The sequence below is a fragment of the Palaemon carinicauda genome, chromosome 19 (assembly GCF_036898095.1).
Source record: "Palaemon carinicauda isolate YSFRI2023 chromosome 19, ASM3689809v2, whole genome shotgun sequence".
In the NCBI taxonomy this organism is placed as follows: Eukaryota; Metazoa; Arthropoda; class Malacostraca; order Decapoda; family Palaemonidae; genus Palaemon; species Palaemon carinicauda.
Genome location: NC_090743.1, coordinates 84,833,338 through 84,850,248, shown reverse-complemented (window position 1 = coordinate 84,850,248; position 16,911 = coordinate 84,833,338). Strand labels below are relative to the sequence as shown.

Sequence of the window (16,911 nt, the reverse complement as noted above, 5' to 3'; positions counted from 1 at the left end):
ACAGTCTGATTACCGTTGTTATATAATCAAGGGCTCCTCTGGGAATTTCTTCTGAAGCTTATGAACATACTATATTCATTTATTTAAAATATACACCTTAAGCTGAAAGCTAGAAGTTTAGAGCTTCATTTCAATAAACAACAAAACAAGCGCAAACGCAGTAAATTACCACCATTGAGTGATAACGTTAAACAAACCTAATAATGTATGAAATCAAATGAAACCATTCATTTATTGAATACAATATAGATTTATATAAATATATTAAATATATTAGTTCTCGGTAGCCTTCAACAATCCAATTTTAGGCTTGTAGTGCTCTCCCCGTTCATGATTGTAAACAAAGTGCCCCGTAATGTGTGACATAATGGGTCTTTTACTGTATTTTGTGGTTTAGGGTCACACGTTAACCGTTCGCAGTGATGACTGACTTGAAATTTAATCAGCAATTGCTGTCGTCATGTACTGGAGCTGTCATTACCTCAATATTTAGTAAGTACCTTCAGTATTGTGTTAGTGGAACATCGCCATGACTTTCTAGTAACTATTTTTCTTGCCAGGCAAATCTGCCTCGTTACTTTTAGCATTAGTATTTGCTAAGCTACAATAATGATGGAGAAAATAGGATGCTATAAGCCCAAGGGCCTCAACATTGAAAATAGCCCAGGGAGGAAAGGAAATAAACTACGTGAAGCTTAAGAAAATTATAACACTAAAATAAATATTTCATATATGAATTATTAAGAATTTAAAAATAGCAAGAGGAAGAGAAGTAATGTTGTTTCCGAGTGTACTCTCAAGCAAGAGAACTCGAACCCAGGACACTGGAAGACCATGATACAGAGGCTGTGGCATTGCCCAAGACTAGTGAACAATGGTTTGATTTTGGAGTGTTCTTCTCCCAGAGGATCTGCTTACCATAGCTAAAGAGTCTCTTCTACCCTTGCCAAGAGGAAAGTAGCTACTGAATTATGATTTCCCATATTCACGTTACCCTTATTGTATAATGAGGTACTTCTTTTGTTGGGCTATATAAGTCCTTTATACAGTACTGAGGGTTTTGGGTTTAACATGACAGTCTTTTACTTGTAAATAAGTGCCGAGTTTTGCTCCTCTGATCCACATATAAATATATGTCACCCGTCGTTACATTGTACAGGTACACACTACCCGTAACAATAACGTACATAGTATATCGTGAATATAATATGTAGGCTAGACTGTCTGAACTTATATGACTTTATCTACATGAGGGATCATGTACATAACCTGTTATAAACACAATATTGTGTACAGTGTGTATCAAACACAAAGTTATACATATGAGAGGTCGAGCGCATGATGTCGTTAGTATAGGTATTCCTACCTAACCTAACATAGCCTATGACTTCATTTCCATGTGAGGCTTTGACTGATGGCATCCTTGAGATACCAAGATGTACCTAAAGTAGAGCACTTTTATTGGAAAAAATACACAATGTATGTACAGTATATTTTGATTGGAGTTCTCTCTTTTATCGATAAAATTTTGAGTAACATATTTCAATCACGTGATTAGGGCCCGGAAATTAGTGATCTAGCCAACATATATTAGTTAGAATAGTAGGACACTAATTGTACTAATTTAGTGAATACAGTAATTTACATAATTTATAGAATGTACCCAGTCCTGCTGTATATTATATTTAAAATAGATATCCAAACTATAATTTGAGTGCTAGTCATAAAATATCTTTTGTTCCGTAACCGAAATACAAACCACGCTATTTACACGGTATTACTTTTAGCGCAGCTGAAATGACGAGCCAATAGTTTTTAACGAGGGTTAATTACCCCCGCGCTAGTTAGCGGGGGGTGGGGAGGGGTAGCAAGGGTGACTTGCTTCACTTCACTTTTGGCTCAGCGGTGATCAGACGTGTCTGCTCATCGCCTTCGTGACAGCCTTTAATTTTCTGCTTTTTCTTTTCAGCGTGTGTGTTGGTTGGAAGTTGACCTTCAGTTATTTTCTTTGCTATGCGTACATGCCCTGGAGTTGCCGGCCGTCCTTGTGGGACTTTCATGTCGGACGTTAATACGGATCCACACACCCTCTGCCCTCAATGTCGGGGCCGACGGTGTGACCAGGATAACATGTGCCGTGAGTGTAGGGAGTGATCTGCCTCCCAGTGGGAGAGGTTTGGCCGTCGGCGTAAGAAGAAGTCCAAGAGAGACCGTTCTCCTCCGGGGTTAGCCTTGAAGGAGGAAGGTTCTCGGGACTCTTCTTCCGCCGCCCAAACCCCCGAAGCTCCCCCTCGGCCGCCTCCTAAGGAGAGTCGTCCGAGTGGGAGCGCAGGCCCTTGTTCTGTTTCCCTACCTTCGGTGGGGGGAGAGGGCGTCGCCTCCCATAGCGAGGCGGTTCCCCCTCCTCCTCCGGGGGAGGTTATTGATAATGATAATGCCTTATCCAGTGATGATCTTTTACAGATTTGGTCGTCCCTGGGGCTTAAGGGCTTGCCCTCCAGGGTCGCTCTTATTGACCTTGTCTCGTTGGGGGCCGCTGTTAAGCAGTCGCCGGTGGTAGCAGAGGTAGACCCTCTGTCTATTGTCGACGTCGTGGTGACAGAGGCCTCCGACGTGGCTGGGCCTTCCGCCGCAGGTGCTGTTGCTGGTGATGGTGCTCAAGGCTCTCCTCCTCCTTCCGTACATCCTTCGAAGGGGGAAGTGAGTCCTTCGGTCTCGGCTGCTGCTCAGCTTCCTTCTGAGGGAAGTGTTTTGACGGAGACTCCCCTTCGGAGAACCGATGGTCCCGACGATCTCCCCCGAGGCCGCCTCCGCCGTAAGGCTCACCGCCCTCTACGCCACAAGGGCCTCCCTTCCCCTTACAGGGGGACTAAGAGACGCCTTTTTGGGTCTTCGTCCTCCGGGGGGGACTCTCCTCGTCAGCCTCAACCTACTGCTCCGCCCTCCTTGAACCTCTCTGCAGACCGCTCACCATCTCCTGCCGGATCTTCGCCTTCTGGAGAACTCGTCACCTGACGGGCAACGGTCCCTTCGGGGCTAAGGGATTCTTCCCTTACGCGAGCAGTGCTAACGCACAAGCGCTCTCCTGCTCGCCAGCGCTCACCTGTTCGCCAGCGATCTCCTGCTCGCCAGCGCTCTCCTGCTCGTCGACGATCTCCTGCTCGCCAAGACTCTCCTGCTCGCCGACGCTCACCTGCTCGTCGGCTCTCTCCTGATGTTCGCCCCCCTCGCCAGCGCTCTTCTGCTCGTCAGCTCTCTTCCGAGCGTCAGCGCTCATTTGAGGACCATCGCCCTGCGGTCTCTGACCACCCTTTAGTTCCTGCTGACCTCCCTGCTCACCATCTGCCTGGTCCTGTGGCTACGCAACATCGTGCTGCGCGTGTGTCAGAAACACATGTTCGCCAACGCGCCAGCGATCTTCCCGTTCCTGCTCGTGAACGCAACGCACCAGCTGTCCTCTCACAGGACACGCGTCGACCTTCTGCTCGCCAGCGATCACCAGCTAGCCAGCGATCACCTACACGCCAGCGATTACCTCCTCGCCAGCGTTCACCTGCTTGCCAGCGCGCACAGGCGATCTTAGTATCGCCTATTCAACAGCGACAACGAACGCACCGACGTTCGCCAACGCTCCTGAAGGAACATGGTTCGCCAGCTTCTAGCTCGCCATCGCGCGATCGCCCGCCTGCACATGCCGCTCGCCATCGCTCGCCATTGCACGATCGCCCTCCTGCGCATGCTGCTCGCCATCGCACGACCCTGCACGATCGCCCGCTTACGCATGCTGCTCCTCATCGCACAACCCTGAACGATCGCCCTCCTGCGGATGCTGATCACCATCGCACCCCATCACGCGATCATTCACCTGCGCATGCTGCTCACCATCGCACAACCCTGAACGATCGCCCGCTTACGCATGCTGCTCCTCATCGCACAACCCTGAATGATCGCCCTTCTGCGGATTCTGATCACCATCGCACCCTATCACGCGATCATTCACCTGCGCATGCTGCTCGCCATCGCTTACCATTACGCGGTCATTCACCTGCACATGCTGCTCACCATCGCACACCAGTGCGTCGACATACCACATCGCGCCATCGCCAACTTGAGCGACTGCACTCACCAGCTCGTCATCGATCGCCTGTGGATCTCCATCGCCAGCGATCTTCCTCACCTACGCGGCAGCACGATCCCTCGCCGTCGCGCCAACGCTTGCGTTCGTCGCCTCGGACACGTGTTCATTCACCTGCCCACCCTCGCGCCCACTCGCCTGCGCGCCCGCGCGATCGCTCGCCTGCGCGCCCGCGCGATCGCTCGCCTGCGCGCCCGCGCGATCGCTCGCCTGCGCGCCCGCGCGATCGCTCGCCTGCGCGCCCGCGCGATCGCTCGCCTGTGCGCCCGCGCGACCGCTCGCCTGTGCGCCCGCGCGATCATCCACCTGCGCGCCCGCGCGACCATTCGCCCTCGCGCGACCATCGTTCGCGGCGAATTCCACAGCCGGTGGTAGCAGCAGGGACGCGTGCTCCTAGACGGCACTCGGGATCACCTCCATCCAAGCACAGGTTGGTAGTGCAGGACGAAGACAGGTAAGTACAGCATTCTTCCCCACCTTCTTTTCAGGCAGGTACCGTCGTGTCCACTCCAAAGGATCGCCCGATCCCTTTCTCTTTAGCGAGGATTTCGGACTCTGTGTCCTTGGAGTAGCAGACTTGGTTTGGTCCGCTGGCACGGGCGTTAGTGAGGGTTATGAAACCAGCACTCGCCGGCCAGGGTGACAAACCAGCGGCTGTCTCTCCTACGCTGAAGAGAAAGAGAGGAGTGGACTTCGTGGTGACTTCCCCTAGGGCGAAGTTGGTTCCCAAGAGGTCGGTCTCGAAGGTCCCTTCTCCTGCACGAGTACTCTCTCCTTCTCCCGTGGACGAGGCCTTTCCGTCCTCAGGTGAGTCCAGTGGGGCGGTAGTCTTCCCCTCGGCACCAGGGGGGGAGACTTCGCTTCAGGCAGGAGAATCGTCTCGTGAGGAAGGGGCCCCTCGAACCTCGTTGTTGGGATCCTGTATCCCTCCCAGGAGGGAACCCAAGGATTCCAAGACCGTCCCTAAATCCTCTGCAAGGATTCGTCAGGAACCCACGACTACCCAGGGGAATGTCCGCGTGTCACCCCAGGAAGAGATTCCTGGGGCAGGAGACTTAGCTGCCAGCCCGCAGGGAGGAGAACAGCAAGAGTCCAAACATGCCTTCTGGCAGGTCCTAAGCCTGATAAGGACACTTAACAGACTTACGGATCCAGTCATCGCCCCCCGTGAAGGCAAAGACACGATTCTGGATGAAGTGTTTGACGTTCGGAAGGCCCCTAAGACCAGTGCAGCTCTGCCCTGGTCTTGGGGGCTGAAGAGTGCCAGAGCTAGGGCCAATGCTCAGCTCGCACTTCTTGCCTCCTCCAGTCGTTCCACTGCCGGGAACAAGCTTATCCCTCCTCCTCGCCTTCAGCAGAGGAGGTATTTCGAGATCCTGGGTGAGCACAACCTCGCTCTTCCTCTCCATCACTCTGTGGAGGAGCTGGCGAAGGGAGTTCCCCTGGAGAAACTCTGCCCGGCAGGTGTCGTTCTCGGCGGCGGAGATCCTTAACCACGAGAAGGTCGCTAAGTGTGCCATGCAGGCCACTTCGTGGCTGGACTTCTGGCTAGGATCTCTGGGCATCCTATTGCGATCGGAGGACTTGTCCAAGGAGACCAATAGGAAGGCCCTAGAGACCTTCTTGCTCTCGGGCACCCGCTCCATCGAGTTTTTGGCGCACCAGGTTACCACCCTGTGGGCCAACTCGGTGTTGAAGCGTCGCGATGCTGTGTCCGAGAGATTCCATCCGAAGGTCCCCGCCGTAGATGTGTGTAGGCTCCGACATGCTTCCCTTCTGGGGGAGAGCCTGTTTGAGCCTCAAGACTTGGAGCGAACGGCTGAGAGGTGGAGGAAATCCAGCACGGACTCCCTTCTCCACAGGGCCCTTACAACTCGGCCCTATAAGCCTCCAGCCCCGCCACAACAGCAGCAACAGCCTCGTAAGGCTCCCAAACAGGCACCGGCAGCTAAGAAAGTGGTGTCTAAGCCCCAGCCCTTTCCAGCTAAGGTCAAGAGGGGCGGTAAGTCCTCCAGGGGAGGCAAGACTCCTAGGGGTGGCGGCCGCGGCCGCAAGCCCTAGGGGTGGCAGTCCCCCTGCGTGTCCACCTGTGGGGGGATGCCTTCAGCGTTGCGTCCGCAGGTGGCAGCAACACGGGGCCGATGCTTGGACGGTCTCAGTGATCGGCCAAGGTTATCGCGTCCCGTTCACGTCATCTCAACCTCCCCTGACAGCGAATCCAGTGTCGTTGAGCTCCTATGCCATGGGATCGGCAAAGGGGCTGGCCCTTCAGGCCGAAGTCGAGACCATGTTCGAGAAGGGTGCTCTCCAGGAGGTCGTGGACGGCTCCCCAGGCTTCTTCAGTCGACTCTTTCTTGTAAAGAAGGCTACTGGAGGCTGGAGACCCGTCATCGATCTCTCAGCTCTGAACAGGTTTGTCAAACAAACCCGGTTCAGCATGGAGACAGCAGACACGGTAAGACTTGCGGTGAGACCACAAGACTTCATGTGTACACTGGATCTAAAGGATGCGTACTTCCAGATCCCAATCCATCCGTCTTCCAGGAAGTACCTGAGATTCTGCCTAGACAACAAGATCTACCAGTTCAAGGTGATGTGTTTCGGTCTCTCCACAGCTCCTCAGGTGTTCACCAGAGTGTTCACCCTGATTTCATCTTGGGCGCACAGGAACGGCATTCGTCTCTTTCGTTACCTAGACGATTGGCTGATCCTAGCAGACTCGGAGTCGACCCTTCTTCGGCACCGATACAGGCTTCTGGATCTTTGCCAGGATCTGGGGATCGTGGTAAACCTCGAGAAGTCCTCTCTGCAGCCGTCCCAACGACTGGTTTATCTAGGCATGCTAATAGACACCAATCTCCACAAAGCCTTTCCATCAGACGACCGGATAGCAAGGCTGAGGAGGGTGGCGGAGCCTTTCCTCAGGCGAAAAGAACTCCCCGCCCAATCGTGGTTGCGTCTCTTAGGCCACCTATCCTCCCTGGCCCGTCTGGTTCCAAACAGCCGCCTCAGGATGAGATCCCTTCAATGGCGGCTCAAGTCCCGGTGGAATCAAGGATCCGATTCCCCGGACATTCTGATCCCAATGGGGTCTCTGGAACAGACGGACTTGCGGTGGTGGCTGGCCGACGAGAACCTGCGGAAGGGAGTGAGTCTTCTCGTCCTCCCCCCGGAATTGACTCTGTTTTCGGACGCGTCAAAAGAAGGGTGGGGGGCGCACGTTCTGAACCAGAGGTCCTCAGGCCTTTGGTCAGAATCAGAAAAGTGCCTACACATCAACCTGCTAGAATTGAAGGCCGTCTTTCTGGCTCTTCAGCAGTTCCAACGGTCCCTGGCGGGTCACTCCATGGTGGTGATGAGCGACAACACCACGGTAGTGGCTTATATCAGCAAGCAGGGAGGCACTTTTTCGCAACAGCTATCCCATCTTGCAGTAGAGACTCTGAGGTGGACCGAAACCCACTCGATAACACTATCAGCTCGCTTCATTCCTGGCAAGAGGAATGTGCTCGCCGACAGTCTGAGCAGGGCTTCGCAGATAGTGAGTACCGAGTGGTCTTTGGATCCTCAGATAGCCAACAAAGTCCTGACTTTGTGGGGTTCCCCGACGGTGGACTTGTTCGCGACAGCCTTGAACTTCAAGCTGCCCCTGTACTGCTCACCAGTCCCGGACCCCAAGGCACTCTGGCAAGATGCTTTCCAGCAACGGTGGGACAACATCGACGTGTACGCCTTCCCACCATTCTGTCTGATGAGAAGGGTGCTCAACAGGACCAGACTATCGGTCAACTGTTCCATGACTCTAGTAGCTCCGCTATGGCATCACGCGGAATGGTTTCCGGACCTTCTGCAACTCCTGACGGAACTCCCAAGGGAGCTTCCTCCACGACACGAGCTTCTCAGACAACCCCACTCCGGTGTCCCTCACAGGGCCGTAGCCTCGCTTCGGCTTCACGCCTGGAGACTATCCAGCGTCTCCTCGCGGAGAGAGGCTTTTCGCAACAGGTTGCGGAGAGAATGTCTCGGCACCTGCGAAGGTCCTCTGAGGGAGTCTACCAAGCGAAGTGGAGAGTCTTTTGTGGTTGGTGTCGTGGAAGGGGTATCTCTCCACTCGATGCCACTATTCCAGCAATAGCGGACTTCCTTGTGTATCTGCGAGAAGAAATGCGCCTTTCTGTCTCGGCGGTGAAAGGCTATCGCTCAGCCTTAAGCTTGGCCTTCAGATTGAAGGGCGTGGATATTTCTTCGTCGCTAGAACTCTCTTTACTCATACGTAGCTATGAGCTTACCTGCCCCCAGTCGGAAGTGAGACCCCCTCCTTGGAACGTGGTTCGAGTCCTCAGGTCTCTCAAGAGACCTCCCTTCGAGCCATTACGCCAGGCCTCCGATCGCCACCTGTCTTGGAAGACGGCTTTCCTACTCGCCTTGGCCTCGGCCAAGCGAGTTAGTGAACTTCATGGTCTCTCGTACGACATCGCCCATTCAAGGGGATGGGGGGAGGTAACGTTCAGGTTCGTCCCTGAGTTTGTGGCCAAGACTCAGAATCCTGGAGTGCCGGATCCTCGGTTCGACTCTTTCAGGATCGCGAGTCTCCGTTCTGTAACAAACGACCCAGACCAGCTGCTACTATGCCCAGTGAGGTGTCTGAGGTACTACTTGAAGAGAACGGCTGCAGTCCGTCCTCATGTGCGAGCTTTGTTTGTGAGCACAGGCAGGACAAAGAGGAGGGTCACCAGGAACACCATCTCAGCTTGGATTCGAAGGGTTATCCACCATGCCCTGAATCCTGACCCTCCTCCGTCACGTCGCCCTCGAGCCCACGATGTCAGGGGTATTGCTACATCCCTGGCCTTCAAGAGAAACTTCTCTGTGACGCAGTTACTTCAAGCTGGGGTCTGGAAGCGTCAAACGACCTTCACAGCCCACTACCTGCAAGACGTGACCCACAGGAGCCTCGATACGTTCTCTATCGGCCCTGTGGTGGCTGCACAACAGCTGGTCTAACCTCAGGCTCCTTTTTGGACAAGTAGCAGTAGGTTGAGGGCATTGTTACCCGGTCTTAGTCTGCGTGAATGAAAGAGTATGTCTGACCCTTACTTCTTTCTTCATTCTCCCCTCTCTTGGGGAAGCAGCATCCTGGTCCTCGCATAGCTGACCTCGACCTCTGCAGGTAACCCATGCTTCTTTGTGCTCCTAGTATTAAGCTTAATACTGTTGCGTCTCCCATACCCTGACGAGGTGGTATGGGGAACGTCCTATCCTAGAATTCCTATCTGAAGGTCTCAAGGTCAACTTCATAGGACGAGTCACACTCTCCTCCTCACACTGCTTATGTAGGCCACTCGTTCCTAGCGATGCTAGGAACCTGTGAGGTACAGGGGCTCCCTCTCTCTAGTGCTGCTCACTGAGGGATCGAGCCCCCGGGCAAGCCGAAGTCAGTAAGGCTGGGGACTTTCCACCCTTCCTAAGGGGTAAGTCACCCTTTGTAAATAGCGTGGTTTGTATTTCGGTTACGGAACAAATGACAAATTCGAAGATAATTTGTATTTTTCCTAACCATACAAACCTTAGCTATTTACACATATGTGCCCGCCATCCCTGACCCCCAAGTCAAGTCCTACCTCTAAGTGAAGTGAAGCAAGTCACCGGTGTGTGGAGGGGGGAGGGGTAGCAAGCTACCCTTCCCCACCCCCCGCTAACTAGCGCGGGGGTAATTAACCCTCGTTAAAAACTATTGGCTCGTCATTTCAGCTGCGCTAAAAGTAATACCCTGTGTAAATAGCTAAGGTTTGTATGGTTAGGAAAAATACAAATTATCTTCGAATTTGTCATGTTTATACTTCCACTGTTCAGGTTTTGGAAGAAAGGAAGTGTTACAAATAAATAGGTTAGGACTTTGATTGATTGGTTGCCAATTTGATGAAAGTAGTGTTTTGCAATTGATAAAATAATAGAGAAATTTGAGGGATGGCAGCCATTGTATTAGCTTCTCAAAAATTTGATACCATATGTATACCATGCAATTTGAGAATTCATACTAGATTGCTTTAATGCTGAGTATACAAAGTAGACATATTAGTTTGACTTTCTAAACAGATGTCTAATTTTTGTAATTATTTATTTCATTTCTCATTTTATCATTATCTTTTTAAACATATAACTTACCCGGTAGTTATATATATAGCTTACGTCCCTGACGTCACGGCGACATCGTTGGATATTCTACTCACCATTTACCTGATTTATTGCTGTTTACTTTAGTGATATACAATAATTTGGTTTTGACTCTCGCTTGTTTGGATTTTCTTTTGGATATTCTTGGATTAATTTTGGATTCTGATATTTTGACCCTTGCTAGTTGAATTCTCTTATAAATATTCAAAATGGCCACCCCCCCCTGTAACTTTTAGAATGTGTGTGAATGGGTGTAAGACCCGGTTGGCTAAGGCCTCTATTGATCCCCATTCGCTCTGCTTTAAATGCAGAGGTAAAGTATGCGAGTTGGGTGATGTTGAGACGAATGCATTCTTTTCCTGAGAGTGAGTGGCTGGAGTTGGATCGCTATACACGTAAACTAGAAAGAGATAGGTTGAGACAAAGTTCTTCTCGTTCTTCCAGAGACTTTTCCTCTTCCCGTGTCACCGAACCTAATCCTTCCCCTGTAGTGGTAGTTTCTGATCCCACTATTGTTACTGCTAATGAGCCTACGCTTAAGGATATGATGGTGGCTATTCAAGCTCTGGGCGCAAAGGTTGAATCGCTCGCGGCGGACATAGCGCAATTAATGTCCGATGTGAAGCAGTTAAAATGTGACAGTGCTAGAAGTGCAGTGAATTTATTTACTGTAGTGCAATGGAGGGTGCGCCTGCTCGGGCCTGTCGTTCTCCTAGTCTTAGACCTCTTCCAAGCTCCCCAACCCCTGGGAGAAGGAATGTCGAACGACGAAAGGAAACGAGAGGCTTTAACTCCTGAGCAGACGTCCCCTCGAGCGTACCTGTTGACGTTTCACAGGATGTTCGCCCTCACCATAGGAAAGGTGAGGTTAAGGTGGTTTCATCCTCGGGTGACGCAGTACCTAAAAGAGGCTGGCGTCAAGTTTCCAGACCTCTTAAGAGGAAAATAGATAAAGTCAACCAGCGTCCTACCATGACACCGCAAGCTCCTGGTTGTAGCCATTGGAGCAGTCCGGAGCGGTTTCCTTCTTCCGTTGAGAGCTCGCCTGCTAAACGTCCTGCAGCAACGTCGGATTCTTTCATGAATCTTTCAGTTGCTGGTCAGTTGTCTGAACCGGGCATGACCTCGGTTCATGCTCCCCCTCCGCCGTCAGACTGGTTATCACCATCTGGACGCTCTGAGCACTCTTTGAGCGGCGTGGAGAGCGATCTTGTGATAGATGTGATGTACCCTGTATCGCAATGAGTTGACCTGAACTTTAATATGCTACAAGAGATGCAACAGAGGCTCTCTTCATTCATGCAGAGTTACGAAGCTACAGACAATAAAAGAGTAGCAGTCCTGGATCCTGAACGTCAGGAAGCTTCTCTTCTGGACGCCAAGCAGCGTAAGGCTGTTAGTCAAGAGCTTGATGACGAACGTCTTTACATCTCCCCGTTAAATGTCGTGATACTGTTCCTCATAAGGAAAGATGACATAAGCCTGATCTCGAACGTCAGGCTACCAAACGTGACGCCAGGCGTCAAACAGCCAGACGTGACATTGAGCGTTAAGCGACTAACTGTAACGTCGAGCGTCCTCCAGAGTGAGGCGCTGAGCGTTCTTCTCAACGTGACATTGAATGTCCTCCAGGACGTGATCCCGAACGTCCAGCAAAACGTGACGTTGAGTGTACAGCCATTCGTGACGTCGAGCGTCCTACAGAGCAAGGCGCCGAGTGTCCTACTAGACGTGGTGTTGAACATCCTTCAGGACGTAATCTTGAGCATCCAGCAAAGCACGACGTCGAGTGTCCAGCTAGACGTGACGTCGAATGTTCTACAGAGCGAGGCGTTGAGCGTCCTACTAAGCGTGACGTTGAACGTCATACAGGACATGATCTCGAGCGTCCAGCAAAACGTGACGTCGAGTGTCCAGCTTGACGTGACGTCGAGCGTCCTACAAAGCAGGACGTCGAACGTCCTACAAAGCAGGACGTCGAACGTCCAACGAGACGCGGTGTCGAGCGTCCTCCAGGACGCGACGTCGAGTGGCAAGCAGCCAGACAGGACGTCGAGCGTCAAGCGGTACGCGGCGTGGTGCGTCAGACAGGATGTCGAGCGGTACGCGGCGTCGAGCGTCAAGCGGTACTCGGCGTTGAGTGTCAAACAGGACGCGACGTCGAGCGTTATACAGAACGTGACACCAAGCGACGAACATCTTTTCGTGTTGCCGGTAGTCAAGAAGTTAGGCATGACATAGAGGATGAGACCCTCGGACTTCGTGATGACACTAATCATATCAGATGTCGTGATCAAGAACACTTTAGTTCCAATCGCTTTGATCACGAGCATTTTGCCGAGCGTCAAGCGTTAGATAAACAAGGCGACAGACATGATGATCTGGGGTCTTTTGACGCCAGAAGTCAGGACTTTCATGAAATGGATCCTGATGAGCACAATGTCGTTACTCCCGTCGGGGCTTTGTCAGAGGAAAACATTGACGATCACCTTTCCCCTGTTGAATTGTTTGAGGAGTTATCAGAAGGAGAAGATTCCAAGTCGTTTCATCCTTCAGTGGATCTTAAGAAACTCATGAAAGTTTTTAATGATGAGTTTCCAGATTCTTTTGTGGTCGTTGCTCCACATTCGCCACCCTCAGAATTCACGCTTGGGAAGTTGTCGAGGAAGTCTCTTTTCACCAAAATGGGTCTGTCTCGGTCCTCAAAGAGAGCTCTAAGGATGATGGGAGACTGGATGGAGTCCAAAAAAGACCAAGGAAAGGTGCCTTCGCGTTTCCTCCGACTAGACTAGCATCTAGATCTAGTATATGGTATGAGACGGGAGAAGTTCTTGGCTTGGGAGTTCCTGCCTCTGCCCAGGGAGATTTCTCGAGTCTTGTAGACGCTCCTCGTTGGTCGGCCATGAGGAAGACCAAGATTCTCTGGTCTACCTCGGAGTTAGATCATCTTCTCAAAGGTGTCCTTAGAGCCTTTGAGGGTTTCAACTTCCTCGATTGGACTCTGGGAGCCTTGGGTAAGAAAGTTTCTGCCTTTAAAGAGGGTGATACTACTAGTTTAATCCACATCATGTCCTGTATGGATAAGGCGTTACGGGACGGATCTAATGAGTTGGCAGCACTCTTTTCAGCTGGGATCCTTAAGAAAAGAGCTCAGATGTGTTCGTTTCTGTCTCTTGGGGTTATTCCCTTTCAGACATCAAAATTGTTATATGCTCCTCTGTCTTCCTCTCTTTTTCCACAAGAACTCATTAGAGAGATTTCAGCCGCATTAACTCAGAAGACCACTCAAGATCTGGTCTCAAAGACAGCAAGAAAGGTCCTACCAACTTCCTTCTCTAGCCGCAAGCCAAAGGAAGAAACACCATTTCCTAAGTTCTCTCAGCCCTTTCGAGGGAAGACTTCCAGCAGGGGTAGCTCCAGGCCCGATGGAAGGAGAGCAAAGAGGAGAGGATTCAAAACAGGGTGAAGCAGAGTCTGACTGCTTTTGCCTTCAGGCAGTAGGAGCCAGACTACACAATTTCTGGCAAGCGTGGGAGGAGAGGGGAGCAGACCTTTGGTCAGTACATCTTCGAAGGAGGGTTACAAAATCCCTTTTATAGGAAAACCTCTTCCTTTGGTTTTAGCTCCAGTAGATCTCTCTCCCAGATACAGAGAGGAGTCAAAGAGGCAAGTGTTACAACTTCAAGTGTCTCTCTTGTTGGAGAAGGGGGCCATAGAGAGGGTGCGGGACTTGCGATCACCAGGCTTTTACAACCGCCTGTTCCTGGATCCCAAGAACTCGGGGGGATGGCGTCCAGTCCTGGACATAAGTGCATTAAACACGTTTGTCCAGAAGACGAAGTTATCTATGGAGAATTCAAAATCAGTTCTTGCAGCAGTAAGAAAGGGTGACTGGATGGTCCCATTAGACCTCCAGGAGGCTTACTTTCACATCCTCATTCATCCGAGCTTCAAGCTTTATCTGAGGTTCATCTTCAGGGGGAAGTGTTTCAATTTTGAGCTCTGTGTTTCGGCCTCAGCACTGCCCCTCAAATATTTACGAAACTAATGCTCAATGTAGCAAGAATTCTCCACTCAAGAGGCATCAGAGCCTCCCTGTATCTCGACGATTGGCTTCTCAGAGCTTACTCATACGATCACTGCCTGAAGGATCACCAGACAACTTTGAGACTAACAGAAGAATTGGGTCTTCTTGTCAACAAGAACAAGTCTCTTCTGACACCATCACAAGAGATACTCTATTTGGGGATGGTGATTCAGAGTCGGGTTTTTCGGGCTTTACCGTCGCCCTTGAGGACGGAACAAGCCATCTTGAAACTGCAATCTTTTCTAAAGAAGAAGAAGTGTTTTGCGAGGAAGTGGATGAGTCTGTATGGAACCCTCTCCTCGTTGGAACAGTTTGTCTCTCTAGGAAGGCTGAATCTTCGTCCTCACCAATTCCACCTCAATCATCATTGGAACAAGGAGAAGGATCTAGAGACGATGTGCATTCCAGTTACGGAATCCATAAGAAGTTGCTTTCAGTGGTGGAAGGATCCGGACAGGTTCCAAGAAGGTTACCCCTTAGAACAGAAGAACCCAGACCTTGTGTTGTATTCAACCAAAAAGAACTGTTAGCAGTCTTGTTGGCCCTCAGAAGCTTCGAAGGGTCAGTTTTGAACAAAGTGGTGCAGGTCCATGCCGACAACACCACAGCATTGGCTTACATTGCCAAGCAAGGCGAAACCCACTTGATGTCCCTTTACAAGACTGCAAGGAATCTCCTCATGTGGGCAAAGGAAAGGAATGTAGTTCTGATGACAAGGTTCATTCAAGGGGAGAAGAATGTGATGGCAGACAGCCTCAGCAGGAGAGGTCAAATTCTGTCCACAGAATGGACGCTCCATCAAGAAGTTTGCAAGAAGCTGTGGCGACTTTGGGGTCGCCCGTGCCTAGACCTTTTCGCGACCTCAAAGACGAAGAGGCTAGAGACTTATTGCCAGATCTCGAAGCAGTCCACACAGATGCTTTCCTGTTAAATTGGTCCAATCTGGACGTGTACGTTTTTCCACCGTTCAAGATCCTTTACAAAGTGTTACAAAAGTTTGTAGTAAGCGAAGGGACCAGAATTACTCTAGTGGCCCCCTTTTGGCCCTCAAGAGAATGGTTCACAGAGGTACTGGAATGGATGGTGGACACTCCAAGAAGCCTTCCATTAAGAGTAGATTTACTCAAACAACCCTACTTGGAAAGGTACCATCAAAGTCTCCAAAATCTTCAGCTAACTGCCCTCAGACTATCGAAAAACTCACAAGAGCTAGAGGTTTTTCGAAGGAGGCAGCTAGGGCTATTGCAAGAGCAAGAAGGACTTCAACCATCAGGGTTTATCAATCCAAGTGGGAGGTTTTTTCCTCATCCAGTACCTCTGTAGTTCAGATTGCTGACTTCCTGTTATACCTGCGAAGGAAGCGCAATTTTTCATCCTCTACCATCAAGGGATACAGGAGTATGTTAACAACTGTATTCAGGCACAGAAACTTGAACCTTTCGAATGTTAAAGACCTTCAGGAACTTCTAAAATCTTTTGATACATCAAAGCAATGGCACCAGGATTCACCAGCTTGGAATCTGGATATAGTCCAGAAGTTCCTTATGAGTGACAGGTTTGAGCCCTTGCATTCAACTTCTTTAAGGACCTCACGATGAAGACACTTTTCTTGGTTAGTCAAGCAACAGCCAAAAGAGTTAGTGAAATCCATGCGTTTAGTAAAAACGTTGGTTTTCGAGATAACAAAGCTATCTGCTCATTGCAGTTAGGCTTTCTCGCCAAGAATGAACGCCCTTCTCAACCTTAGCCCAAGGCTTTAGAGATTCCGAATCTTTCGGATGTGGTTGGTGAAGAGTTGGAGAGAGTCCTATGCCCAGTAAGAGCCCTGAAGTTCTACCTGGACAAAACAAAAGAGTTGCGAGGCAAGTCGGAAGTTCTGTGGTGCTCGGTCAAGAAGCCCTCGTTGCAGATGTCAAAGAATGCCCTTTCATTCTTCATCAGATTTTTAATAAGAGAGGCTCATGCACATTGCAGTGAGACAGACCTTAGACTTTTAAAGGTCAAGACGCACGAAGTCAGAGCTGTAGCAACTTCAGTGGCCTTCAAACAGAATAGATCGTTGCAGAGCATTATGGACACAACCTTTTGGAGGAGTAAATCTGTGTTCGCTTCACACTATTTGAAAAGTGTCCAGACTCTTTATGAGGACTGCTACACTCTGGGACCATTCGTAGCAGCGAGTGCAGTAGTGGGGGAAGGATCCACCACTACATTCCCATAATCCTAATACCTTTTTCTTCTCTTGGAACTTTTAATTTGTTTTTATGGTTGGTTTGTGGAGATTGCGACAGTTCCGCAATCATTGATTTAGTCAGGTGGTCAATTTTGTTCCTTGAGAGCGCCCGGAACGGGGTATTGGTAGAGGTTCTGTCACATAGAGGTATGTACACCGGTTTGACAGCTCCTAGAGGTCTTCAGCCCCTTAGGAGGATCGCTGGATCTCATAAGGAAAGCGGACATAATGAGGCAGAGAATCATTTAAGTCAGCTTTCTTATCAGGTACGAACCCTTTAGC

At 50.5% G+C, this 16,911-nt stretch overlaps 1 protein-coding gene across 1 annotated transcript in view; it reads left to right on the top strand.

Annotated features, from left to right (window-relative positions):
• The first annotated feature begins 257 nt into the window (after window positions 1-257).
• Window positions 258-16,911, top strand: part of LOC137658280 (mitochondrial glutathione transporter SLC25A40-like) — a 71,304-nt gene continuing 54,650 nt past the window's right edge. The window contains exon 1 of the mRNA XM_068392954.1: window positions 258-492. Within this exon, the coding sequence (XP_068249055.1) occupies window positions 423-492 (70 nt within the window). The 5' untranslated portion in view covers window positions 258-422. The remainder of the gene's footprint in view (window positions 493-16,911) is intronic.